Source organism: Lutra lutra, chromosome 8, assembly GCF_902655055.1.
Source record: "Lutra lutra chromosome 8, mLutLut1.2, whole genome shotgun sequence".
Lineage (NCBI taxonomy): Eukaryota > Metazoa > Chordata > Mammalia > Carnivora > Mustelidae > Lutra > Lutra lutra.
Genome location: NC_062285.1, coordinates 39,151,706 through 39,178,846, shown reverse-complemented (window position 1 = coordinate 39,178,846; position 27,141 = coordinate 39,151,706). Strand labels below are relative to the sequence as shown.

Here is a 27,141-nt window from a genome sequence, read left to right as displayed (position 1 = left end):
AGCTAAGACCCCTGTGACTCTTCCCAGATACAGATCCGTGGGGTGCTGGGGGTGGGGTGGGAGGATACTGTTAGCCTGGCAAGGGGAAAGCATTAGGCTTGGAGACTTGTGCTGGTAAATACCCAGGAAGAACTTGCCACCCACCCCTTTGCCACTGCCATAGTCCAGCCCAGGCACGGCTCTGGAGCCCACCAGCCACTGGTGCTACTGACTCTGGAAGGGCAAGTTATACCAAAGTCAAATGGGCCTCAGCCGGGATGGCGCCAGGGCCCTAGGGGCAGGCAGTGGGGATCCCCATGCACACATCCCCCTCTTCCCAGGGCAATCATGGCCATGCCCCTCCCCTCTGCATCTCAGCAGAGCCAAGCCCAGGCTCTGCCTTGGGCACAGGAGTTCAATAATGTTATTGGAAGAACTGTCAGGAAAAGACAGTGGAGAACCCCACACGGCTCTAAGGAAATGTCTTCCTAACAGAGCACCTAAGACAGCTGCTCACTCTCTTTCCAATACACTCTCATTCAGGGGTCTTTAAACAACACATTTTTCCACGTCAAAAGACAGGTTTCAATTAGGTGCTCAGATATCTCTAATATTTCCCTTTAATAAAAAATAATATCTCAATATGTCAAGGCAGTCTACTATGACACGGCAGGGACTATATTCCAGCCCCATTTTTGTCTTTCCCGGCACAGGAGGTACTTGGACGAATGAAGAAAGGAACTGACAAACAAGGGAAAAGAGCTGTTAAGAACAGAGTGAAAATCCTAGGAAGCAGTCCTACAAGAGAGCATCCTTCCAACCGCCAGCAAGCAAGAGAGCCCTAGAAAGCCCCAACTGTGTGTTCAGGGTGATGTACAGGTCCCCGTGTCCCCAGGGCTTCTCTCCCCCCTCCCCCACCCACCAAGAGCGGCTCCACTTGCAAAAGGTCAACCTGATGCCAAGTCTCCAGGGCTCTCCTGTCCCAGAGCCATGAAAGGGGACTTAAAATATCTCTTTGAATCTTCGGAAAAGAGCACTGGGTGAAGGATGGCTCTGGAGTCAGAAACGATCTCCCGGGAAAAGGCCAGTGTGTCCCTCCTCTAAGATCTATGACCAGAAGGGCCCTGTCCTTTGAAGGGCAGACCCCGGCAATGGCCCACCCTTCCCACCTGAGGCCCCTCTCCTGGTGGCTTGGTGTGGCCACCCTGGCCTCACAGAGACAGCCCCACCAGGCAGACCAGGAACGGCTCCCACAGGCCAGGACAGCAGGGCTAAGTCTCGGTGCTTGGGCCCTTCTGCCAGTCCCAGGAAAACACCTCCATACCAGATTCTTCTGCAGATGGCCATTAAGCCACTTCCCAGGAAACAGCCCAGGTTTACCAAAAGTGTCACCTCTGACTACTCCAAAGAGGCACCCAGTTGACACCTGCTGAGCTGCTCTGTGACACAGCTCTGGGTGTGTCTGGTGTGTCCCTCTGCTGGAGGGACGGGCAAAGTGAGGCTTGGCTCCTGGGGCAGGGGCACCTGCCACGTGGGTCCCTACCCGTGAGACCTGCAGCCTCCCAGTGAGGTGCCACCCAGCCACCCCACCGCCACTGGAGGACAACTGCAATGACATCCAGGACCTTCCCAACCCTGACAGCTTTACCCGAAGTCACAATCCTTGGTCTATTACCAGCCTGGAACAGAAAAAGGGCAGTTTACGTATCCCATTTTTTGAAAGTTCGCAGCGTGCCACTTAGCTTTTATGCAAGACCTACATCAGAACCTATTTTCACTAACTGAAAGAAATCCAAAGAGGATTTTTCGCTTTTACAAAAAAGAAGAAGAAGAAGAAGTGAACATGGCATTCAGGGTTCGTCTTGCAGCCAGCCATCCCAGAGAGAGAGCACACCCAGAGCCGCGAGAGGGGCCCCGCCGAGTCCATCCCTGGGATACTCAGCATCTTGGCATCAAGCTGCCAGGGCTTTGAACTCTATCTGTGAACATCTGTGCTTTATCTCCATTTATTCTGTGCATCCATTGGCAAGATGTGTCCTAAGGTATCAGAAAGGCCTAAGAGGCTATTTTTTGCATCTGGGAATGCTCAGGAATTATTTCCATATAAATCAATGGTAACTGCTTCTCCGCTTTATACCACTTCCGCCTGTGAAAGGTTTCATAGGAAGATTCTACTTTTGGATAGCGGGGGAAGCCTGTGGAGTGGTTAGGAGCAAGGGAGCCTCTGGAATCAATCAGACAAGGGACCACAGAGGGCCCAGCACACGTAAGCTCCCACAAGCGGAAGCTGCAGATAACTAGAATTCAGGCCAAGCCCCAGAAACTTCCTTGATTTACTCCCTTTATGTAAACCATCCTTTCCACCTTCCCTCAACTTCTCCCTGCTCATCTGTATACGTAAATCCAATGTACAAACAAACCCTTACAATCTTAAAAGAGGTCTCAGTTTAGGAGAGCTACCTGTCCATCAGCACGAGAGGTACAGGCCTCTCTCCATCCGTTCTCCCACGGGTCAGCCTTGGTGAGGTGCCCAGCCCAACACAGGGTCCCATGGCGGAGTCAACGCAGCTCCCTCCAGAGGTGCTACTCCACAGAGGCAACATCATCAGGATGGCAAACTGAGCCAGAGTTATCCTTCCTCATGCGCTGTGCTGGGACACCCCCCACCGACAACCCCACACGACAACCCGGGGGAAGGTTGCGCGTCACTGTCATCGTTCATGGTGGAAACAAAGTGAGCCTGGAGCAGCTAGGGAATCTCACTAGATCACCTCCAAACCCGACTGCGACTCTGTGCTCATGTCATCACCGCAGCCACTATGCCATCTGCCCCCCAGCCTGCCAACGGGAAGGAAAATCCACCTGAAAAACCCCCGCTCCCAGCCCATCGCTCTCCACTGAAGGCCCGCACTTGACCACGACAGAACCCAGACAGCCAGCGAGCATGGCTGTCTATGGGGCTGAGTGGGCCTGACAGCCAAATATCTGCCCTGGCTCCCTGTACCTCTGGACCCCTCCTTTGGGGATCCCGGCTATATTCCAGGACACGGATTGCCAGGGAGTGAAGGAAGAAGAGAAATATCAGGTTGTTTTTCTAATGACCCAGATTCTAGCCAGATGCATTTGTTATTGGCAGCGGAGAGCCAGTGGAGATAAGAACACCGGCAGCTGGTGATGTCTTAATCACTGCGGAGAGGAAGGGACCAGGAAGGCTCAGTCCCTGGTGCTGGCTACCTGAGGCGCTCTGCCGGCGTCCGCTCCGCCCCACCCCACCAGCTGTCCCTGTGCCTTCTCCTTTCCTCCCCACACCCCACCTCCCTGCTCAGGTTCTGCTTTTGTCTTTCACTTTGTCTCTGCCATGGCCCGAACTGGGACACTGGGTCTCCCCATAGACCTGCCTCAACCCCACCAGCAAGGCCAGCCGGGAGGTCTCTGCCTACCCGGGTCTCTGGCTAATGCAGGCCGCAGAGGTGTCCTCCAGGCCCCTCTTTTGAGAGCTCAGTAAGAGGTTTCAACCCTAGTTTAAACACAGAGTCCCTAGAGAGCATCCTAAAAGCACAGAACAGCCTACCTTCAATTTCCTCCCCCATCTCTGGCTGAGATCTCCAAGCACTCAGGCTGGGAGCTCATTCCTCATCTGTCCAGCTCTCCCTGCCCTGCTGGAGGCTGGGGGGAAGAAGAAGGGACACAATGACTCGCCTCATTCCGCTGAGGAGAGAGCCAAAACAAAGCCTAGAGAAAGTGGGCCCAGCTGAGGAAGTGGGGGCTGAGAACACAAACCAGGCACCCACACTCTAATTCTGAACACATGTTCCCCATATCGCCCTGCCAAGGAGCATGGCTACCCCACCCCAGCAGCCATACCTGCCCAGGCACACCTTGCCTGACCCGAAGGCAGCCGCCACTTGCCAGACAATGGGCTGAAGCTCTTCATTTGTGTGTCTGTCACTCCTGGAGCCAACCTAGAAACCAGCTCTATTATTATCCCATTTTACAGATGAGGAGGTCAAGGCTCCAAGAGTTAATTAAGCCCCTTGCAAGGTTCCTGCAGACAGGATACACTGATGCCAAGAGCCAAGCCCACTGTCTGTCTGTAAAACCAATGTCCTTGCCACCCTCCCACCTTTCACTTAGCCAACCAGACAGCTAGAGAACCCCGGGCAGAAGGCAGGGCGCAGGAGGGCAGGGTGGCTACAGAGATAGACAGGGACAGCTAAAAGCCAGCGAAATTAGTCTCCGTGGCTTCTGATCTTCTTCCCTCTCAGAGGAAAAAGCCTCTTCCAGTTTCCTGGCAGAAGGGAGAGGGACGTGTCTGCACATCAGCACAGCGTCTGGAGCCAAGGCTCGCCCCTCACTCTCCTCTCAAACACCAGGCCCTCCACCCACACCATGGCCCCTCACCACGGCCTCAGTGAGGCAGACAGACTTCGGAGAAATCAGGTGCGGGCTGTGGTGGGGTTGCTTCTGCTCCCCAATTCCTTCTCCCATCACCTAGAAGGCAAGAGCTAAGCCCAACCCCCCAACTGAGTCAGTGGACATCGGCACAGAGACCCACGACTGCCTCCCCAGCAGGGCTCCCCAGGTCTGCCCTGCCTCCTCGGTCCTAGCACTTGATGTCTGAGGCATTGGGTCAGGGGCATCGTGGAAAGGTCGCTTAGTTATCTCCAAAATACAGCAAAATGAAGAGAACCCAGGAGGGAGAGAATTATGAAGACAAGTTTGGGAAAACCAAACAGAAAGACAAGGAAGAACACCCCCACAAATTAAGCATTAATAGCAAGGTAACAAGCTGACCTTCCAGAAGTATCTCTCAGCGCTTGGGCCCATTCCCCTCTCCTTCTCCAGGCCTTTCTCCAGCCACATTCAGAAGCCCATTCTGGCAGCCTACCCTCACCCAGGACCCAAGGGGGCCCTTGGAGTAGTGGCCTGGCCCGGAGTTTCCCAAGGGCCCTGGGAGCCGCCGTGCGCCCAGACAGACCCCAGAGCCCACTGAAGCAAGGGGCCGTGGGTGTCTGTGTCGACAAGCTGGAGGTGAGGGCCTCGGCGAAGGAGGTTCACACTTCTGCCTGTAGTTCTGTGGAGAAACCAGCCCCCAGTGGACTTTCTTGGGAAAACAGAGAAAGATCCGCAGAGCCTCGAAGCCAGGCTACCCCCTGACAACACCTAAGACAAATCAGTTTCCATGCCCACCTGGGCATTCCACATTCCAGTACGTTTCACTACAGACAAGCAACCTCATGTATTCCCTGTGTGACCGGGACCCTCACTGTAACACCTTCTCTCTCCACAGCTCAGTCTCCCTACAAGCAAAACAAGGCTGTTGACACTCTGGTAAACGTTCCTGAGGAGACAATGTTCTTCAGTTTCCTCAGAGACAGTGTAAAATACTGATCACAGAGAGGACTGAAGCTGGAAAGTTCTCCAACTCATCCTGTCCAGCCCCTGGCCTCCAGACAGACTCACCTTAACCGGGCTGAGTGCCCAGGGTGGGTATACCCCACACCTCTGGGGAAGGAAAGGGGCCATTCATTTCCTCAGTAGGCATCCCCAGTGATGTGGGCAAATGTGAGAGCTCTGCTCAGCGCCCTGCCCCCAAAACCTACTTCCACATCTCCATGGTTAGAGTAGAAACCAGATGGCTTTGTCCCTCTAAGGATGACTGGCCTGGCTTGAGCATCCCCACAGGGCAGATAAACCCAAGCAAGCAAATTTGCTCAAATATCTGTCAGTCAAAGCGCCAGCCTTACCAGCTGGGCTCAGACACCAGCCCTAGGGCCCAGTGGGGGAAGGTCCTCCCCAGAGGTTATCCCCAGTACAGGACTCCCCCCATTGCCACCCCAGACAAGGGTCCTTCAAATAAAGCCAGAGAAAAGACAGACCCTGGAGGGGAGCAGAGACCACAGCTGCCCTCAGGAAGGGCGAGGCAACAGTGGGTCTGATGAATCAGCCACTGGGAAAATGAAACCAGCTCTCTGGGATCTTGAGATACAGGTCATCTTGTAAACTCCCCACAGAAGGAATGAGACTAACCAAGCCAGACAGAGCAGTCCTAGATGTATCTGGAGAGGCAGATGTGGTTCTTATCCAGCCAACTCATTTTCTCCCCACTGATCCACCACAGAAGTTGGGGAAGGCCGGAAGGGGCTGCTGGAGATAAAGAGGGGGTCCGCCTCCCACCGCCACACTTCCTGGACAGCCGCGAGTCGGCTCTGCTGGGGTGTCAACCATGGTGGGGTGCCTCGGCAGGCAGCCTGTGGGAGCTGCAATCACGTACTTAGCGATTACACACACCCCACACACCTAAGGTGGCCGCCTGGATGGAGAAGAGCCTCAGGGTAGAAACCACCATGGGGCCTGATGGTGGACTCCCAAACAGGAAGGCAAAGAGGGGGTGGCCGAAACAGAAGCAGAGGACGATGGGAGTCAGGAAGAGAAAAACAATCTACATTAGCATCACCCTTCACAGACTTCAGAGAACCTTCATGAACGCCATCTCAAGGTATCCTCCTAACAATTCCTCCAGGTTGGCCAACCATGTGTTGAGGTGTGTCCCCGTTCTACAGATGAGAAACTGAAGTCAAAGATCCTCCCGGGGGGGCATGGCACAGCTGTGAGGGGAACCCACGCGCCTACTCAAGGCTCTTTCTATCCCCCCACTGCCGCCCCCAGACAAGGGTCCTTCAAACAAAGTCAGAGAAAAGACAGACCCAGGGGCTCTGGGCTGGAAATGGAGGTACAGCCAGCAATGGCAAAGAGTCCCCAAAATAGAAAACGAGCCCCCAGGAAATGTGTGCGTGCTCTCCAGTTGACGACACCCACCCTGCCGATCTTCATGACCACACAGAGGGGCAGGCAGGTTCCTGAATTCACCATCAAGAGGCCCCTTGAAGGGAAAGCCTCCTCAGCTTGGAGCCTTGAGTTCAGTGGGGTGGGGTAGGGGGCTGTTTGTTTTCTCCAAGGCTGGCAGCTGGGGCTGTGAGGTTGGGCCGGGGGACGGGGAGGCAGGCGGCTGGTGCTGGGGACTGCCCCAGATAGAGGTAGGTGGTGGAGAGGGGAGAGACAGAGGTGGGAGGCACCGTAGTGCAAGGGAACAGCGAAGACACTGTTCAGCGGATTGCGGGGAATGCAGGAAGGGAAAAGAAAGCTCTTCCTAATGATGAATGCTGGAGGGCGGAATTGGAACAATCGTAATTAAGGCTTCTAACAATAGGAAGGGAGCCGAGACAGTTGTGTGTGTCAAACAAGGTGCTGAGCTCCTCTCCCCTGGTGAGGGTGCTTAATAAAGCGGCCCACCCCTCATTACCTGCTTAGTGGGTGACAGCCCTCTCGGTTGGGGGCGGGGGTGGCAGGCAGGCAAAAACAGCCAGCTGCTGTGGCTGTCCCCATCTCTTGTTTGGACTCAGCCATGACCCTGAAGCAGGAAATGGGGAGCAGTAGAGAGCCTCTCCCTGCCACTGAGCAGGAAAACCAAGGTCCACAGAGTCCGAGCCCCCTAGTAAACGCTCGGTCTGGAACCCAGGAACACCTGCAGCCACACACACCCAGCCCCACGGCAGAGCTGCCACTGGCTGCCAGCACATGACCCTCTGGGTGGAGCAGAAGCTGGGGCTGTTTTGTGATGTTCAGACTGTGAGTTCCAGCCCACCACGGACACGCCCAGCCCTGCTTAGTGGGTCCTCCCTCACTCCAGCCTCAGTTTCCCCACTTGTGAGCTATGAAGGAACCCTCCTTGGTCCCCCGCTCTACCAAGGCTCCCATGGGGAAAGGAAGATAAGGTATCTCAAGAATCATCAGCTCTTTGAAAACACAAAGGCAGCAAAAGAAATGTATAAAATCATAGGATATCAGAGCCCGAAGGGACCTTAGGGACAGGCTGGTCCAAGTCTGTCACTGTCCAGATGTGGACATTTAGGCCCAGAGGAAGGAAGTGACTTATCCAGGGTCACACGGCCAGTTAGCAACCCCGCTGGAACTCAGAACTTGGGTGTTTGTGACCCATCCCCAGCTCTTTCTCACTCTGCCCCCTTGATCCCAAGTGCAACAAGAATTCGCCAGTGTGTGGCTTGCATGAACAGCGGGATTTCTGCCTTTCTAGAAATGCGGAGGAAATGCAGGATCCATGGCTGGGCACAGCAGAATTTCCAGGCTGCTGGGGGGGCCATCCAACCCACCCTGCCCCCCAATCCCAGCAAGTTCTGAGAAGCCCCACTTAAGAGAAAACAAATCAGCAACGCTGAGAATCTTGTCAGTCTTCCTCCTACAGCTCCTGATTCAGACCCGCCACCCTCTACAGAGTGGCTTTTTATGAAACATGCACTTTTCACACAGACTCCCCTCCTCCCACCAGGCAGACTGAGAAAGGGGCAGATGAAGGGGGGCTTGAGGCAGAGCGGGGAGGGGATGGGGGCCTCGCGCCCTTCTCTTTGGCTGCCATAAATGGTAACAAATCAAGCACCTTGTGCGCTCAGCTCTTCCAATAGCATCAACGTTCCTTCCCCCCGCCCTCCTGAGGGTCCCCCAGTCTCCTCCCCACCAGGCCCCCTAGGCCCCAGGGAACGGTCACGATGGGTGTCCCAAATGGCTCAGACATCACAGAGCCCTGGCCCAGAACCCAGGCTCATCAGCCTGACAAGCTGTCACTCTGCTTTGGATCCCACGAGCTCTTGCCCACAGGCAGGGGAAGAAGCCTCCCTTGCGAGGGTGGGGGGCACCATCAGGCCCCAAAGCACACCTGACCTCCCAGAGAGAACACACTGGGAGCTGCTCCACACTGGATGGAGCACAAAAGGCTCCAGATCCTTCCACCAGCCACTGTAATCTCCTTGGAGCCCCTCTACCCCCCGCCTGCCCAGCCCAGGCCAGGCTCCCCACATTCCCCAAACCCCAGGGTGTTACCTACGCAGACCTTCCACCCCGCAGCCTCTAACATTCTGCCAGGTACCACGTAAAGTGCTGTCATCAAAGGGGTCCTCGATGAGCAGCAAACTGCTCTGCTGGAGCCATTCCTTGCCCGCCACGATTTGGTTCAAACCCTGTCTGAGCCCCTTTCTCTGGCATCAAATATCACCTCATTTTTCCTGCCACCACCTCCGCCACCCTCCCCATCCCCCCTCTGCTCACCCAGAACCCCTTCGCCTGCCTTCTCCCCAGCTGTACATCTCCTACACTCTGGGTCCTCCAGCCCTCTCCTTTCTGCCCTCAAATACTCCCTGAGAGCCCGCCCCCTCCATCGAGCCCACCCTGCTCAGAAGACAGTTGGCAGGTGCTGGACAAGGACACACAGACACCGCCCTCCATGGTCAGGAGAGCACTGAGCATTGGGCTGGGCCACGGCGGGTACTCAGGATGCACTGTCCTCTCCCGCGCCCGAGAGGCAGCCACCCCAACGTGCACCTGTCAGAGGACGAGTTTGCCCTCCATACTCATCTCATTCATCGGGTCTGTACACACAGCCGCGGTGAGCCTGACCGCGAGGTCCTGCTGACCTCTGGCTCCCCTTCTCCCCGTGTTCCAGCACACCCAAAAGGCCATGCCTCCTCCTCACCACGTGTCGAAATACCACTCTTTTGTGGAGGATCGGCTCCAGTCCTGCCTCTTGCACGCAGCCTTCCCTGCCCGCCCAGCCCCCCACCCGAAGGACTGGGTGCTGCCACTGTGCATGCTCCCCCGGGAGCCAAGGCAAGCGGGAAACACACTAGATTATGGAATAACATGTACTGTTTATAAGTGCTCACTACTGTGAGAGGCCGTGCGCAGGAACCCTGACATCACCTACTCAGTGCGGTCCCCGCTGCCTCAGCATCCTGGAAGAGGAGCCCGCGGCTGGGACATGCAAGACGTCTATAAGATGCACTAACCTGGAGACGCCGGCTGCATACGTGGGCGCCCCCGGGCATGCTCCACTGCCTTCTCACATCCCTCTGGGCCAGAAATCGGCTCCTCCCAGTGAGACTGCGAGCATCTTGAGAGCAGGGACCCAGTGGGCTCTTGTTCCCCTCCAACACATAGCGTGGGGTCAGTGAACCATGAACACAACTCAGGACTCACTGGCTGATCCCCTTTTTGGGAATTCAGAGACTCAGGATGGAGGAATGTGGAAAGGGGCTGATGCACTGGAATAGAGACGCATGGTTTGCTGCGAGATGCCCCAAAGGGGTCTTGGCTCCGGGGATTCTACCCCTGACCAACTCAGACATACCCAGATGGCCCAGCCAGGCACAGAGCAGATCACAGGAGCACCAAGGCTGCCAAATCTCGGCGCCAGAGGCTGTCATGGTGGCTGGGCAAACACAGCCTAAGCTGCTGGATGGCGGCAGGAGGAGGGGGCGGGTCTTAGCCTCCCCATTCCCCATCTGCTCCTGACCTCTCTCCCCAGGAGGTGGGGAGGATACTTCCAGGGGATAAGCAAATCCCAGCAGTGGCATCTGGCATTTGGGAGGCAAAACCCTTCAGCAGACATCTACCATTTCTGATTTTGCCCCTTCTTTTGGTGTCAGCACCCCTGTTTTCTTTTGGGGAATCCCCCTCCTCCCTGGTACATACAGCCCTGTCCCATTGGTCAAGGTGCTTTGCTCAGCCCTGGCCAAATACAGCCTCAGACCCTCTGTCCTGGGAAGCCAATTCCTGAGCAGTGAGCCCCAGGGGCCAAAAACACACAGAGTCAACATGACCAAGGTCATCATTAGCTCGTGGTACCTGGACACCAAGAGCAGCCCTGGCTCCTGTCCCTGTGTGTGGCCTGTTGCTCAGCTTTCCTTCCTAACCCATGAGCTAACCTTGTCTCCGCACAGACACTGAAAGCTCAGCAGATAGAAACACAGGGCTGCAGACAGCAAGAGAAGGGAAAAGAAAGCCAGGCCGGTGAAAACAACAGATGCCCACCAGAGTGGGTCACCCCCAAATGTCAAACAACACTACCAGGCCGTGGTCACCGAGAGAGATAAAAAGGCAGGTCTCTGTGTTCTTGAGTTTGCCACAGTTGGGGTGTGGTATGCGCAACCCACGAGCCCCAGAAGCCATCCAGGAAACAGTAAGCTAAAAACGGGGATCCAGCTTACACCCAAGGGTCACCCACCCTCGGAGGGAATCTAACCGAATTCACAACTGATCCCGGAACCACACTGACCCCTGTCCCACTCAAGAATCTGCATATTCAAATATGCTACTAGAATTCTTAGGAAAATCTTTTATACTTGTGTCTTTCCAGAGCGTATTAATTATAGCACATTGTGGTTATTAATTTCTTACATAGAACTATTACCCATAGAGAACAAAATGCTATTATTAATAGAAATGCATTTTACACATGTATAAAACAAAAAAAAACTGAGTATAACTTTTGATTTCCCCAAAACTTAACTACTAATAGCCTACTTTTGACTGGAAATCTTGCCAATGACATGAAGGGTGGATCAGCACACATTTTGTATGTTGTATGTGTCATATATTGTGTTCTTACACCAAAGTATGTAGGAGAAAAGAAAATGTTAACATCACGAGAAGGGCACCTGGGTGGTTCAGTGGGTTAAGTTTCTGCCTTCGGCTCAGGTCATGATCTCAGGGTCCTGGGATCAAGCCCCACATCAGGCTCTCTGCTCAGCAGGGAGTCTGCTTCCCCCCATCTCTCTGCCTGCCTCTCTGCCTACTTGTAATCTCTCTGTCCAATAAATAAATAAAATCTTTAAAAAAAATTAAATGTGCTAAACGCTAAAAAAAAAACAACACATTTATAGTACTATTCTGTAAAAAATGTATTTATAAACAGACCCACACAGTTCAAACCCATGTTGTTCAAGGGTGAACCGTGTATATAAATACACACACACACACTCATATCATGAAAATGTTTCTGAAGTTTATATAGTCATACACATATACACATGTATATATACACGCCAGATGTGTGTTTATACACATATGTGCACACACATATGCACACATATACATATATGTCTACACATCCATGCGCACTGTTAGGGGGCGAGAGCAGTAGAGCTCTGAGAACTCACAGCTTAGCGACCCAAGGGGAAGACACAAGTGCAGAGCCAGACCAGCAGAAGGAAAGGAACTAAAGCCCCCCAGGAACCTGCCCCACTGTCCCTGCCCCCTATGGACTCCTCACCCAGAGGCAGACACCGGCTGACTGCCCCAACTCCACGCTTTCTGGCTTCGACGGGCAAGCAGTGTATGTCCTCTGCCACCATGGTGTCTCAGGCCCGGAGAAGTCTGAAAGGACAACCCCCGCCCTGATCCTGGGGGAGGACAAGCAGTAGGAAGGGCCATCCCACTTGACCACGCACCACACGGAGCCCCCGGATGGGCACACGGGTCGAGCCTGCCATGACCGAGCAGGACTGCACTCGGGTTCTGCTCCAATGTGGCTGGCAGCTCCCCTCACACCAGCTGCAGGCTCTGACACGGGCAGAAACACAATTAAATCCATGCGCCCTCCTCTCCTTTCCTGCCAGAGGACAAAGCTAATCATGCCTTTCCTCTCACAGGCTCTTCCCACTTCTCCCTCACACCAGAAATCAATTTTCAGACCATCCCACTTAATTTCTAACTCCCCAACAGGAAGAGAAACTGAGGCGTAGGGTGACAAATGGAATTTACCGAGCGCTCATCACTCATCGTGCAGCGACCATGTTAAGACCACCACGAGCCTACCCAGAACCACATCACAAGACAAAATGGCCAGCCAAGGGCCAGGGCAGCAAACCCCGTGAGTGGGCAGCATTTCTGGGAACTAGAGTAATGGAGGCAACAGTATTCTCCAGAGCCCTCGGGGAGAACGTGACACATTCAGGAAAGAGCACACTGGTGAACCACTGTGCAGGCGGACATCCTCCAAGGGCTTGCTGTGATAGGCTGCTGGTCGCAAAGCCTCCATCCAAGGCAGTGAGCACGTGTGGCTGCACGGTCTTGTTTGGCCATGTGGGATATTCCATCCGGGGGCCAGTATGTGCCCCCACAGCATGGAGCCTTTCCTTTAGATAAACCCCAATCATAATCAAAGGGTATCACCTGCAAAGGGCATCCCATTAGGAGCCTGCCCAAGCCCCCTTACCTAGCATTCCTGTGCACTTCGGTCAGCCCACAGACCAACGCACATGTACTGAGCACCCATCACGAGCAAGAGCAAGCGAGGCATGGGTGATAAGACAAAGGCCCCTCCCACCCTCTTCCTCCTGCTCACGGCCTTGGGTGATCAATGCCTCTAGCCTCAGGGTCCTCATCCACACATACGTACCACTGCCCATTCGTGGTAGTTGCAAGGATTTAAAGTGTCTAGAAGATGCTAGCAGAGTGGAGGGACCAGATATGAAACCTACAAGCAGGGCCATATGGTTAGAACCCTGCCATATGGTAAACCCTGCCATGATGAGGTGAGCAGAATCTGAAATACTCAGTGGCACAATATGCAGGATCAGGCTACTGGGAAGCTGTGAAGGAAACAGTCTTCATTCTGGGGTACTCTCCTGACTGCACAAAAATAGCTCGAACAACCCAGACTGTGCAGAACTGACCATATACCGATCTGAGAAAGGCCCTGATCATCACTAAGTGGTCACCTTCTAACCCGCTTCTGTTTGGCGCTGGGACTGGCAGAGGGAAGGCACAAATCGTCAGTGGGTCATATCCAAGTATGCGTAACTCTGATCCCGTTATTACAGGGCTGTGCTGAGCCAGATTGGAAGCACAGATCCAAGAAAAGCACAATCTAAAGTCAGCAGAGGAAGGAGCTGGATTGGGATGACCTCCCAGAGAGGTCGTAGAATAGGTGCTCTGAACCTGGCTTCAGATCCCAGTTCTGTTGCTTTTGAGTTCTGATTTGGGGCAAAATCCCTAGCCTACCAGAGCTTCCAACTTCTCGGAGACAAAATATGAAAAATCCTACCTCAGCTCATACCTCATCAGCTGCTGTGGAGAGCTGATAAGGGAACAAAGCAACTAGGGAAGTGCCCAGTGCCATGCCTGGCCAACTACGAAGCCCCACCACGCCATGAGGGGGAGTGGCTAGAAGGCCTGCTGGTGTCCTCCTGGGGCCCTGCCTTCTCCGTCCTCGTGCGCACAGGGGTTCTGCTGCACTCTGAGGGGAGGGTGGCGTGATGTCAAAGGATGGAAGATCAAAGTCTCTAGGTAACAAAAGACATGTAAGGCCTTCATGGAGAACATTATGACAGCTTACAGAAGACATTAAAGAAGGCCTCATATACAAAGTATACCATGTCCATGAATACAAACACATGACTCGAATACAACTGATATTCGTGAATGGAAATACAAAAATAGTAATTCTCCCCAAGTTGATCAATAGACTCAACGCAAAGCCAGTCCAACCACCAACAGGGCTGCTTGCCTGGCAGAGGGTGGGGAGAAGGGTTGACTGATCGATCAATTGATTTTTGGTGAAACTAGACAAACTGATCTCAAAATTTATGTTTGCATAAATCTCTTTTGAGAACCAAAGGCCAAGAACAGCCAAAATATTCTTGCAAAAGCATCAGATGAGAGGATTTGCCCAACTGATACCAAGACTTAGTATTAAGTTGTGGTCATCCACAGCAGAGCCATGACTGACAACTGGAAGTTATGAAGCTGCTCCTTCACAGATGCTTCCACAAGCCATGTCCTAGAGAAACCCCTGCGTAAGTACACCAAGACCCTTGTACAGGAATACTCGTGGAAGTATGTTTAAAAAGAAGGAAGTAATCCAAATGCTTATCATCAGAAGAATGACAACAGAACTCTATGGAACAGTGACAATAAGTGCATGACAGCCACACATACCAACGTGAACCAATCAATAAATGTAATACTGAATTAAAAAAAAAATTCAGGGGCACCTGGGTGGCTCAGTCGGTTAACCGCCTGACTCTTGATATGGGGCTCAGGTCACGATCTCAGGGTCATGAGACAGAGCCTGCTTAAGATTCTCTCTCTCCTTCCGTCCCATTCTCTCTGCCCCACCACCCGCCTCTCATCTGCAGTTGCTCTCTATTAAAAAACAACAAACAGATGATTCCATGTAACAAAAGTTTTACAACAAGCCAAGCCAAATCAGATGATACAGTGTTTAAGGATGCTCACATATGCGGAAGCACTACAAAGAAATATAGCAAACACAAAATGTCAGGATAATGGCTCTCCCTAGGACAGGTTGGGGGCATGCTCAGGAAGGGGCTCGCAAAGGTTTCATGGATATAGCTCGTGTTTTAACTCTTTTTTTTTTTTAAGATTTTATTTATTTTTTTGACAGAAACAGCCAGAACGGGAGCACAAGCAGGGGGAATGGGAGAGGAAGAAGCAGACTCCCCACCGAGCAGGGAGCCCAACGCAGGGCTTGATCCCAGGACCCTGGGATCATGACCTGAGCTGAAGTCAGACACTTAACAACTGAGCCACCCATGTGCCCCTGGTGTTTTAGTTCTTAAGCTGAATGGTTGGTATGTGTTCTTTAAGTAATTTTTTAAACTACATGAATTTCATATGATGTATTCCAACATTTTTAAAAAAATTTTAAGTGGCTGTTTTTCTGGTTAGTAAAGTGACCTGGACCTGGAACCCCATGTGCCCTGTCAGTCTGCTCAGGTCACAGGCCCATCTGCCCCACAGAGTCCAACACTGAGTGTGCCAGAGGGAGGGACCCACCCTTCCAGCACCCAGGGCCAAAGGCCCATAGGGACCCTGCAGTAGGACCATGGGCCCAGCCGGTCTGCTGCCGACCTAATTCACTGCACCAGCAACGAAGTGAAACAGGGGCAGAGTGTGGGCCACCTCGCCCAGAAAGGTGGGAGGTAAGTGTACAGGGTGGCGGGTGCCACTGCAGGCCCTGGGAGCTGAGACCACACCCCTCCCCCACCGCCTTCCCTTCCCATCCTCCATCCCAACAGATCTTCCTAAACTTCATGGATCCCCATTTCTAGCACATATCCCTAAGACCAGAAGACATTTGGAAAAATCCCCAGCCTAAAGAGACATGTGGGGCCCCTTGCAGGGCTCCAAAGCCCTGCCCAGCACTGTTGCTCAAGCCTCTGGGCATCTGACTCTGTGAGAGGGGCTCCCTGTGCATCCCGCAGGCCCAACTAAGCAGCATTCCTACAGAATGCATCCACGGCCTCATCTGGGCCTCATCACAGCCCTGGAAGACACTTGATACCATCAAGCATAAAGAAATCCAGGCACCAAGAGGTACGACAACCTTCAAACCACAGGCATTGTTCCTGGAGACTCTGACTCAGTAGGTCGGTAGGTGGGAGGGAGGGACAGGCAGGCAAGGGGATATGGCTTCTGTGCATGTACAAAAGGTCTCTGGTTGATCTGAATCTACACCGTCATGAAGAACCTCAGAGCAGACAGAAAGCTCTGAAGGTCGTAGCCATGTCTCTGTTCTTGGTCAGTCCCCTTCCCCGGCCCCAAAACCCACTACAGCAGGACCTCCCTGCGGGCCCCAGTGCACTAAGCCACCCAACACAAGAGAGAAGACTTGGAACCCCACAGGCTTCCCTTCCAAGGGCTTCTCCGGGTCCCCTGGGAGACTTCAAAGCTTGCTGGAGCCCAAAGGAAGAAAAGGCAGAGTCCAATCAGACGGAACCGCTGACTCATGACGTTAAAAGATATTTTAGGTATCCCCTGAAGCCCCGTGACTACTTAGAGAAAGAGTAGGGGGGCAACAGCCTACCTCCATCCTGTCCCGTGCCCCCCGGCTGCGGACTGGCTCATCCCCTGGACCATGTGCCACTTGTACTGTCCCTGCCCCAACCCCCCAGCCCCACTTCTGCTGGCAGATTAGCTTTCAAATGTGAGCAGGGACAAAGCTGGCTCAGAAGACTTAACTCTGCCCGACGGGTTTAGCTCAGCTTCAAAGCTTCCTAACTGGAACCAAATAAGCGGGCATATCGCAGCTGGAAGGGAGAGGCCGGAAGGAGGGGGAGGACGGGGGCATGGCTGTAAGCTGGATTACCTACAGCAACAGCTTGCAGCCTGAGTGACACAGCGAGGCCTGTCATGGTGGTCACTGCCGGAAAGACCAAATACCCCTTTCCTCCGACCCCTGGGGACAAAGTCAAGAGCACCCGCAGCTTCGGGTGCACACTTCACAGCAGGGGAGGGCCCCCTCGTCGTCAGAAGCCACGTCACACTCACCACCCGGAAGCCACCACCCAGACTGATGGCACCCATTGTTTCTCTGGGTTCAGTCCATTTCACGGGCACAGGACCCTCTGTCTCTCCCCCTCAGCTACAAGCTCTCCCCAGGCACAGGCTCTGGATCAACCTGTCTCCGTCTTTGTCCACCCTTGTCCTGTGCCTGGAACCCCACCCTCATCTAGCCCACAAGCTCCCACCCATCCTGCAAAATCCAGGTGTCACTGAATCTGCCCTGATATCTTCCTGTATCTTCTCTCTACTAAGCAGTATTAACTACTTCTATTAAGTAACTCAACTGAGCACCTACTGCTCAGAACTAGAACTGTTCGTTTGACTCCTCCGTGGGACTCTGAGCAGCTCAAGGGCCTGGTTTACAGCAGACGCTCCATCAGTGCACGCAGGGCCCAGTACCCATAGTGCATCCAGTCAGCCCTTTCAGTAGAAGAAACAAAAAGACACATAATTCACTAAGTCTTTTTTCCAAACAAGGAAACTCAGACAGTTTTTTCCCCCTTCCCCTTTATTTCTGATGGACGCAAACATTCTAGAGAGGGAGCGTCGGGCAGCCACCATGCAGGGCTAGGGGAGAGGGAAGGACAAGTCAAGTCAGGCCACCCAGGGGTGGGGTCCAGGCCTGCTGCTGTCCCTCCCTAGAATTCTGGGGAGGGGGAGATGGCCTGACTCTAACCCCTGCCTTGGGTAGTAGCCCTTAGCCCTGTGTTCAAATGCTTGGTGGAGGACAGTCCAGATGACCTCTCGATTCCGCGACTTCCTGGCCTAAGAAAGCTGATCCGCCCTCCGCGAGCCCAGTCAGCCTGTTCTCACCAACTGGAGGCTCCTGTACACGCAGCGGGCATTCAGTAAATAGTTGCAGCATGAGTGAATGGGCTCAATTGGGACCCCAAGAGCCCAGCAAGCCCCAGAGTCCACTGCCAAGTTCAGCCAAGGGCAGCCAGGCACACAGAGGCATGGCAGGGGGAGGGCGAGGCCCCCATCCTCAGAAAAGGTCGGTGGTGTTTTCGGGGCTCTTCCCTGACAGGCCAGCCAAAGGGAGGACAGACCTGTGGCCCTTCCCTCAAGGTGGGGACAGCGCTCACCCTGTTGCAGCTGGGACTTTCTCTTTTCTATCCTCTTCCTCCCTGCCCCCTCTTGATTGACACCAGTGCTGGCTCCGACATCATTTAAAAATAGATATTAAGACATGGAAGTTTAATTTTTAATGCTTTGGAAAGGAAGTGAACACAGAGCTGGCATTCCCTCACGGCCACGTCCTGGGGTCTCAGAGCACCAGCCCCCTCTCCCCACGCAGAGCCCTGCCTGACCCACCCAGAAGGCCTACTTGCTGGGGCGCTCTGGGGAAACAGCCCGATGCCTCACGCCTGAGCATTTCGGGAAGCCTCCAACTCTTGTTGCCCAGCTCGGCCAGTCTCCTGCTTGGAGAGGCCACGTCCCAGACCCATTTAGACCCTGTTCAGACCCCTCAGCCTGCTTACCACTTCCATTCCCTGACAGAAGGTATCCCACAGGCTCAGTAGGACAGCCAGGCCATCCAGCTCTGCTCCTGGGCCACCACGGAGCAGCGGGGAGCCAGGGAGCCCACAGAGGAACTCACGATGCAGCCAAGCCAGTAACGAACGTAAGCCTCCCTTGTGGCTAGACTGCCTTAACCAAATGGCCAGCACGGAGAGAGCAAATGAACAGCCTATGAGGGGCCGAGCCGCAAAGGCCTAACCCCACTTAGGGGAGGTTAATCAGGGCATCCACCCAGCACCCTAGGCGCGGCAGCCCTGCCCCAACCTTTCCCCCGTTCCAGCAGACACACTGAACACTGCCTCCTTGGTTAATTGGCCTTTATTAAGAGAGCAATCCACAAGGAATAGACTTTCCAATGGAGCCGGAATGTCACTGTTCTGCCAGCCCTGATTTGAAGTGATGGGACAGCTCTGCTGGCAACCATGAAAAGTGACCATTATCCCGAGTGGCAATTATGCCAGCAACCCCGGCCCGCCCCTGGCCCCTCCATGTCAGATAAGAGCTGGATTTGGGTTGGGAGGAGCTGGGCTGGGATCACAATCTGCTGTGTGGAGAAGGTGGACACAGGCCCCCAGCACCCAAAGCCCACCCCTGCGCTCTCTCTCTGCCCTGCCCAGGGTTTAAAGCTCTGAGTCTCCTTTGCCCTCCTGGAGAGGCTCCGATTCACTCCACCTCTCTCTAGAGAAATCCCCCAGACGGCCCTGGGAGGACTCAGGGATGGAGCTGATGGAGGGAACCGCCCCGGGGTTTTCCACTGCTGGGGGAACACCCTGGGGTGTGGGTTTGACTTCTGGTATACAGGCCCCTCAGGGGGCTGCCCCCAACAGGCAGGTGCCCAGCAGCTGGTAAGTCACCTGTCTTTTTCTTGGTAAGGAGGAGAAGAGCTGGCCGCATAGCCCCGCCTCCCACCGGCCCCTGGTGATGTCACCCGGGCCCTCAGTAACGCAGAACCCTAGAAGCTCCACCCAGTGGCCAGGACCCAGGATTCTCCCGCCCGTGAGTGGGTGCAGGGTGACAGCTGCACCTCTCCTGGGCCCTGGGAATCCTCCCAGAGGGCTCCGAGGAGGCAGGGGGGTGTGGCAGCAGTGGTGGCTTTGGAGAAATACCAGGTAGGCTCCAGGATCTATAGGAAGATCTCTATTGATTGTGGGCCTCAGGTTCAACTCTAATGCCTCAGAAAAGCCTCCTTGGGGGATCTGAGCCATGAGACTAGAAAAAGTGACGGCTACTTAAGTCCTAACAATTGCTCTGGGTCCCAGAGGGCTTGGGCTCTGACCAGCCCTGCATCCCTCCTCACCCCGACCCTCTCACTCCCCTCCAGTCTTCGTGTGTGCACTGGAAAGCAAAAGAAGTGGCCCAGCGGTCCTGCCTCATCACCCACCCCACCTGCCCTTGGCCTAGACACCTTCACCCTTTTGCTTTGGCTCTTCCCTCTGCTCCCTCATATCAGGCCCAGCACCTGCCTGCAGGACGTCTTCGTTCAAGTAAAGCGCAGTGACCTGCCCTGTGCCGGAATCCTGGCTAACTCCCCGCTACATCCTTCCACCTCCCAGGGACACAACAGCAGGCCCTCTTACATGTGCAAGCCTCCATTGCTCTTCTGCTAAATTTCCACCTTTCCTACTTCATCATCTCACGAGTGACTAGCATTAAAGAACTGGGTCTTTGAGATCCAATGTCTCCCAGCTCGTAGCATGTCACGGGAATTCTGAAAATACTAAGTGATCAGAAAAGTCAAAGATTTGGAGAGAGAGAGACTCCTCGCCTGGTTAAAGAGTGGCGGTAGGTAGCTCCTAATTAGGAAGAGACAGCAAGGTCTCTCGCCATAACCAAAAAAAGAAAGCCACTCCATCAATCAGCTCATTAACTTCTGCCAAGCTCTTAAGGGAAGATGAAAAGAGTTGCTTGTCGCCCCACAGCTAAGTTGCTAGGAGAGCCTTCGACACGGGCAAGTTTGAGAACTAACTTCTCTTCCCTATGGAGCGGGACTCGGGAATCCCTACCACACAATGAGATGTGGATTTACCACTCTGGCCATCCATTCATTCACTCACAAACTTATAATGAGTGCCTCCAACGTGCAGGGCACCGACCCCTGGGCCATGTATGGGGGTGGGGGGATGGAAACTAAGTAGGAACTGAGCTGGAAAAGGAAGGAGCCACAAGCAGCTATACCTACTCTGGCCAGCAGGTGGCGGGGTGGGGGTGGGGAGGAGGGCTGCTGAGTGGGAGGTGTTGGCCAAGGCCCTGCGAGCGCTTCTCTATCAAGGGCTTCCTAGTGAGTGGTAAGATATGCAGAGGTGGGGGCAAGGCAGAAAGGTGGGTTGAGACTACGAAGAAGGGCAGAGAGGGAAACTCCGCGATGAGAGTAAGGCAGCATTCGTGTAAATCATAGACATCAAATACCCACCACCACTTGGCTGACACTGACCAGGAGCACCTGGCCCAAGGAGGCCATGAAATCATTCTTGACATTCCAATGGTTCTGCCCCAGTTTCCACAAAACCCTCAGCACAGGACAGGTTAACAACCTAACAGCAGTGCCCACAGGGCCCCAGACCATGTAGGCACCCAGGGAAATTCAACTCAAACAATCTCCAACTGGGCTCCCCAGAAGAGAAGTAGCGGCCTGCGCCCCAAGCTGGAAAGGAGGCTCCCTCCCCAGAGAGAAGGAAAGGATGAAGGACATCCCATAACTAATGAGATCAGACATGAGGGAGGCCATCATCACAACAGCCTCCACTCCCCTACCTTGAGACTGGAAAGGAAACCCAGTTCTTAAGGGATAAAGCGATTTGCCCAAGGTCACAAGAGAAGCTAACACAGAACCAAGACTAGATTCCTTCTTCTTCCCACCCAGCCCTGAGCTATCCCCTTCTGTGGGAACAGTCACCGCCCCCCGCACACACCCAAAAAAGTTTTGTCAGTTAAAGCTGGTCACTTCACACAAGTGTTCAACATCAAAGCACAACTGCTTCTAACCAGCTTCACTGTGAATGACTTTCTCCTGCCCCCAGCGCTTCTTCTGGACCATGGGCGGCTGACGGGCCGTGGGGCAGAGCCAAACATCTGTGCGGACTGCGCTGGGGCTCTGGCAAAGAAAACCGGAGGCAGCAGTCGTGACGAAGGAGCCATGAGATAGGAATTTAAGAAGTTTTAAAATCTGCCAAACTTGTATTCCTTTTTGCACACATGCACACGTGTGTGCCCATGGCCTTCAGAAGCACAGAGAACCGAGAGCCATTCCAAGTTGCCCCACTCACCGACCCCTTCTCTAGAAAATCATCCTTCACCGAGGACAGGGCACTCCCTTTGTCCCTTCCAGTCTTTGGGGCTCTGGGAGCCTGGGAGGGCTGGCTGGTGTTCCATGGTGGGAGCACATGGCCAGCCCACTCCCTGCCCAGTCCACTGCAATCCCTCAAAAGCAGCTGCCTACCGCCCGATGGCAGCAACCCTCCCTCACTCTCCTTTTCCACACATGCCCTAACTCAGGGGCAGATCTGCAGACTAACAAACACATCTCCCGGCTTGGGACAGGGGCTCCTCTCCTCTTCCAAAGACTCATTGAAGGAGGGAGAGGAAGTGATCTCTGCCATCCCTCCCAGCCCCCACCTCATGCCCCCAAAACCGGGCATACTGTCTTCTTGTATATTCCAGAAGAATACAAGAAGAAACTTGAAAATCATCCACATTTGTGCGTCTTCCACTCAAGGTCACAGCTGTTAAAAATTCTGGCCCCACACCGATTTCTGCAGGTTACCCGGTGGGGGCACTTGCGCCAGGGGAAGGAGGTGGTGGCAAACTTTGCCAGCCACGGAGGAGTAGAGTAAGTCTCTCCTGGAAGACAGGCAATTCGGAGCCTCCATTCAGCCACCAAGGAGAGAGAAAGATGAATGAAAGAGTGGGGGGGGAGGACGATTTTTTAAAAACACACACACTTACCGTTGTGCAGAAAGCAGGGCAATGCAGCACCACGGAGGAAGAGGGGAGCACGCTACGGTAAACCCCGAAGAGGAGAGGTGGCAAAGGAGAGCTAGCTAAACGCAAGGACTTACCCAGAATATCAGATTGAAGAGGAACATCATGTACTTCAAGCAGCAGAGGCAGCCCCTGGCCATGTTGCACTTCTTAAATTCTAGGAGAAAAACAAAGGACAGGTCCAGGTAAAACACCACGTACTTGCTGCCTTTGGGTGCATTGTACTTGTCAGTCTTGACGCCAGCCTCGGCGCGGCTCTGTCCCCGGGAGCCCGCGGTGCCGTAGAAAGCGCCGGCCGTGAAGCCGCGGCCAAACGGGCGGCCCGAGGTGGACGGCTTGGCAAAGTCCGAGTCCTTGCTGTCCAAAGATGGACTCCGGTGAATCGAAGAATCCTCGCTACTCGACTTCTCCATGCTCGCGTCGTTCCCGGGGGGCGCGAGAGGCGGGGGGCATCGCTCCCGGAGTGGGACGGAGGGGGCGCCCAAGTCGGGCACGGGCTGCGGGTGGGCTGGCGGAACCCTGAACGCCCCCTCTCTGCACCCGGGCGCACTCCCGGCCAGACCCCGTGCTCAGGAGCCGCTGCCTCTCGGACGGCGCCCCGCTCCCAGCCGACTGGCCCGGGAGGGCTCTGCGGTGCGGCGCGGCGCGGCTCTACGCGCGCTCTCGAACGCTCTCCGGGAACTGGCTGGCCTGCGTAACTTAACGTCTTTGGGGAGGCTGCAATTTGATTTCTCTTTCCAGCGCGTCAGCTCGCCTCCCGGTGCACCGGCCGCTCCACGCGAGGCACAAGGGCGCCAGGATCCAGGTCCCCGGGCACACCTCTCCCTGCCCAGCCCCGGCGTTGAGCCCGGCCACTTTGCGGGCGCTCCGCCTCCTTTCGCTCGGCGACTTTGCGGAGCTAGCTGCTCGCCGGCCCTGGGCTGCCCGGGCGCGCGGCGGGCAGTGCTGAGGGATCCGCCGCAGCTGCCACAGCTGGGCTTTCCCTGCGAAATCCCAGCCCCGACTCCCGACTCTGAAATCGCCTGGAGCCCTCTCCCCGGGCCCTCGGCCCCGCCCCCCTGCTTTGCATTCCACCAATGAGCACTGAGCCTGCCAGGGGGCGGGCAGCCTCCCCCTCCCCAATGACACATTATCTTTAATAGGATTAGCGTTCTGCTGTGTGCCTATACCGGTGCGCCGGGAGCCCTCGCTAAATGTCAAGGGCCCTGGAGCTGGGGGTGAACCAGAACCTTCATCAGAAGGCGCTGGTCTCTTCCACGGGAGAAAAGGGGGCGGCGAGAGAAAGGGAATGGCTGGAGATACCAACGACCCAAGGAAACCAGAGGAGAGGGCTGGGGAGGACAGGAGGAGGAAAGAAGCGCGGCCACTGTCGAGCTGGCCGCCGCCCCCTGTGCACACGGGGCCAGTCCGACCCGAGGCACACGGTCCCTCCGCTACACACGCACGCACACTCACAGACACACACGCACACACGCTTTTGCACACGTGGATCTGGCTACCGCACGCAGGGAAAAGAGACCGCAGGGAAGGCGCAAGGTGTGGGAAAGGCGCTTGGGGCCTCCGCGGGGCGCGCGGCGCCTCCCCGCCCCCTCCGCGCGCGCGCGCACGCTCCAGCACACACGCGGCTCCGCGAGACTCCTGCAGCTGCGCGAGCCCCCCCAACCCCCACCGCCCCCGCGTTCCCGGGTGGGATGCGGTGCTCGCTGGGACCCCAGCTGAGCTAAGAAGAGTAGGTGGCAGAAGTAGTGTCCTGCCTTGCCCCTCTGAATCCTGCCTGTGCCAAGGGTGACGTTGGAGTGCTCTTGGACCCAGGTTGGGTCCTCTTCCGTGAGGACTGCACAAAAGGGGCTGGTCAAGGGAAACAGCACGAAGAATGCTCTTGCTAGGGGCTAGGGAACACCCAGGAGGAGCCCTTTACCCTGCCGTAAAACACTGCACCTGTGTCCCCTGGGCTTGTGCGTAAGTCTGCACAGCTGATCAGGAGCGACCATAGTTGGCAAACAAAGAAAACTAAAAGACTTGGGCGGGGGGGAGTGCGGTGAGGAGCCCACGTCTCCTTTCTGCCAGCAGGAAGAGAGTGCTGAGAGCCCCTGAGAGGGGCTTCCTATTTATGAAGTTCAGTACCCCAGCACTCAACACCGGGCTTGGCCTCTAGCAGGCGCTAGACAACGATGGCTGGATAGAAGAATTCCTGCCTTCCCTGGGGAGCAGGAGTGTGATATGTCCAACCTGGATCCCATCAGACATGTATTCCACACCTGCTACGTGCTGAGAGTGGGGCCAGGCCCTTGAGGAGACAGATACAAGGTGTGCTGCTCCCTGCCCTTCAGACACACACAATCTAGTCCAAGGTGGTGAGCAGGGACATAACTGGCTATGGTGGAGGCAGAGAGGGACACTTATTCCCACGAATTGAAGACCCTCATCACAGGTCAGCTGGGGTGGCCCTCTATGGAGTCTGCACCCTCTCTGGCTCAGAGGCAGCAGGGGCTGGCCCTCAGCTTCTTTAAAGGGACCTGCAATGGTGTTACTATTCTAAGCCCCTTCCCCACTTAGAGGGCAGCCCAACAGTGAAACCTAGGGAGTGTCATGGCCATGGCACCTTGGTCTCCTGGTTGGGCACAGCAGCCCTCTGGATGCTATCCACAGATGAGAGGCAGGTGTCTGGCTGGCTCCCGACTGACCCCACTGCCACCTGACTGGAATGGCTGACGCCTTTTGTCCTCTTCAGCCTCGACCGGCTCCCAGGGGCTCCCGGCTGCCACTTCGTTCTCATAACATTACTTCTTTGATGCAGGAGAGATCGTTTACCAGCTGGACTGTGAGTCAGGAGACCTGTTTTTCACTCTGAGCTCAATGTTGAGCCGTATGATCAAGGACAAGGTGGTTTGCCTTTCTGAGCTACTATTTCTTCCTCTTTAAAATGGGGATTAATAGAGCCTACCCCCCGAGAGGTGTCGGCAGAATAAAGTGAGCTGGCAAATGCGAGACCAATCTGAGCCCTGTAATCACTGAGCAAATTCAAGGGCCTGGTGTCACTAGCCTCAGACAGACTCGGTGTCAGCACGGGCCCTCCCAGGCTGGCCCCCTCCTAATGTCTTCCTCTCTCTTTCTCTCTTCTTTTTTTTTCATCAACTCACACCTTGTTCAGTAAGAATAGCGTCTGCCTTGTCCCTAGATCGTTCCTCCTTCATTCCTGATTATAAGTGGATTCAGGCCAGTAATTATTTCCTCAGCAGTGGAGGCCCTGATGGGCCAGGATGAAAGAGGAGGTAAGAAGAGGAGGCTGCTCAGTATAAGAGTTCTGGTCACTCCTGGCCACCCGTGTTGGGAGGGCATTGAAGGACTGGTCTTCAGTCCATTAACAAAGTTCAGTGATGTCCCATCAGGGCACCCAGCTTAGTCATCATCAGGATGATAAGAACAACAGAGAATTGCAAGGCCTCATTACATCCCAGGCACCCAGCTTCACACACAGCAACTGAGTCCTCCTGCCAACCCTATAGAATAGTGATGTTATTATTCCCATTTCACAGGTAAGTAAACTGTATGATTTCAAAGTCCATTTCTTCACTCTCCTGGACTCAAAACCTAGTTCCCAACCTTGGGAATCTTCCAGTCTAAAAGGCAGAATCTAAAAGCACAACAGAGAATCTGAAATTTCGTGTCCTGATGAGAGGTCACAGAGAAAAGGACTTCATAAAAAAGGACCTAAAAAAAAAAAAAAAAAAAAAGCCTTCTGCCCCCACTCCAAGACTGTACATAGAGAAGCCCAAAGAAGAATGATACAGCCAGTTCCATGACAGGACCAGCAAAGAGCTGTCCCTTATCCCCCCTGGAGTGGGTGTGGCCAGGGAGAGAGGGGTGTAAGGGCACCCCGGAAGGCGTGGGTTTGGTACACTGAGGGGCAGTGAGGAGCCAGGCCTGCCTGGAGCAGGAGAAGGTGCTGGGAGTCAAAGTGAGCTACTGGGCATGGCCTTGCATGACACAGGAAAAGTCTGGACTTCATCCTGGAGCTCCCCAAGCAGTAGAAGCACATGACAACACCGGTGCCCTAGGAAGTTGGGCCTGCAGCATGGAGAGGTGAGAAGATCAGCCGCTGCGGTTGCCCCAGTTTCTGAGATTGTGGGTGCAGAAGTAATGACCAGAGAGCAAAGGCGGCCTGAGTCCGCATGTCTCCTGCCCACCCCTGAGCCTCAGCCACTCGCCATGCTCAGGGGAGCTGGAAGACACAGCCTGCCCTTGAGGATCTCTGAGCATGTGAACAGGGCCGAGCTGCCTTGCCTTTTTTTTTTTTTTTTTAACAACAACCAAAAAAAAAAAAAAAAAAGTGAAGCAAATCCAGAATTCCCAGAGGGGAGAAAGAGAAGTGAATAGGGGAAATCAACATGCAACGTCTCTGCTGACTGGCAACCGGGGACATGTGGGCTCAGAGTAAATGCCAAGCTCTCTCTGCCTCTTCCTGAGTTTCTCAGGCCTGCAGCGTGAGCCAGAACTCTCAGC

General features: G+C 54.6%; 1 protein-coding gene across 5 annotated transcripts in view; it reads right to left on the bottom strand.

Moving 5' to 3' along the window:
* Positions 1–27,141, bottom strand: part of TSPAN9 (tetraspanin 9) — a 189,915-nt gene that overhangs the window by 58,245 nt on the left and 104,529 nt on the right. For 4 of the 5 annotated variants that reach the window (XM_047740919.1, XM_047740917.1, XM_047740918.1 and 1 more), the window contains one exon: positions 22,716–22,795. In XM_047740919.1, the coding sequence (XP_047596875.1) occupies positions 22,716–22,778 (63 nt within the window). In that variant the 5' untranslated portion in view covers positions 22,779–22,795. Of the gene's footprint in view, positions 1–22,715; positions 23,643–27,141 lie in introns of those variants that run through there. The other variant, XM_047740916.1, reaches the window with a different exon arrangement.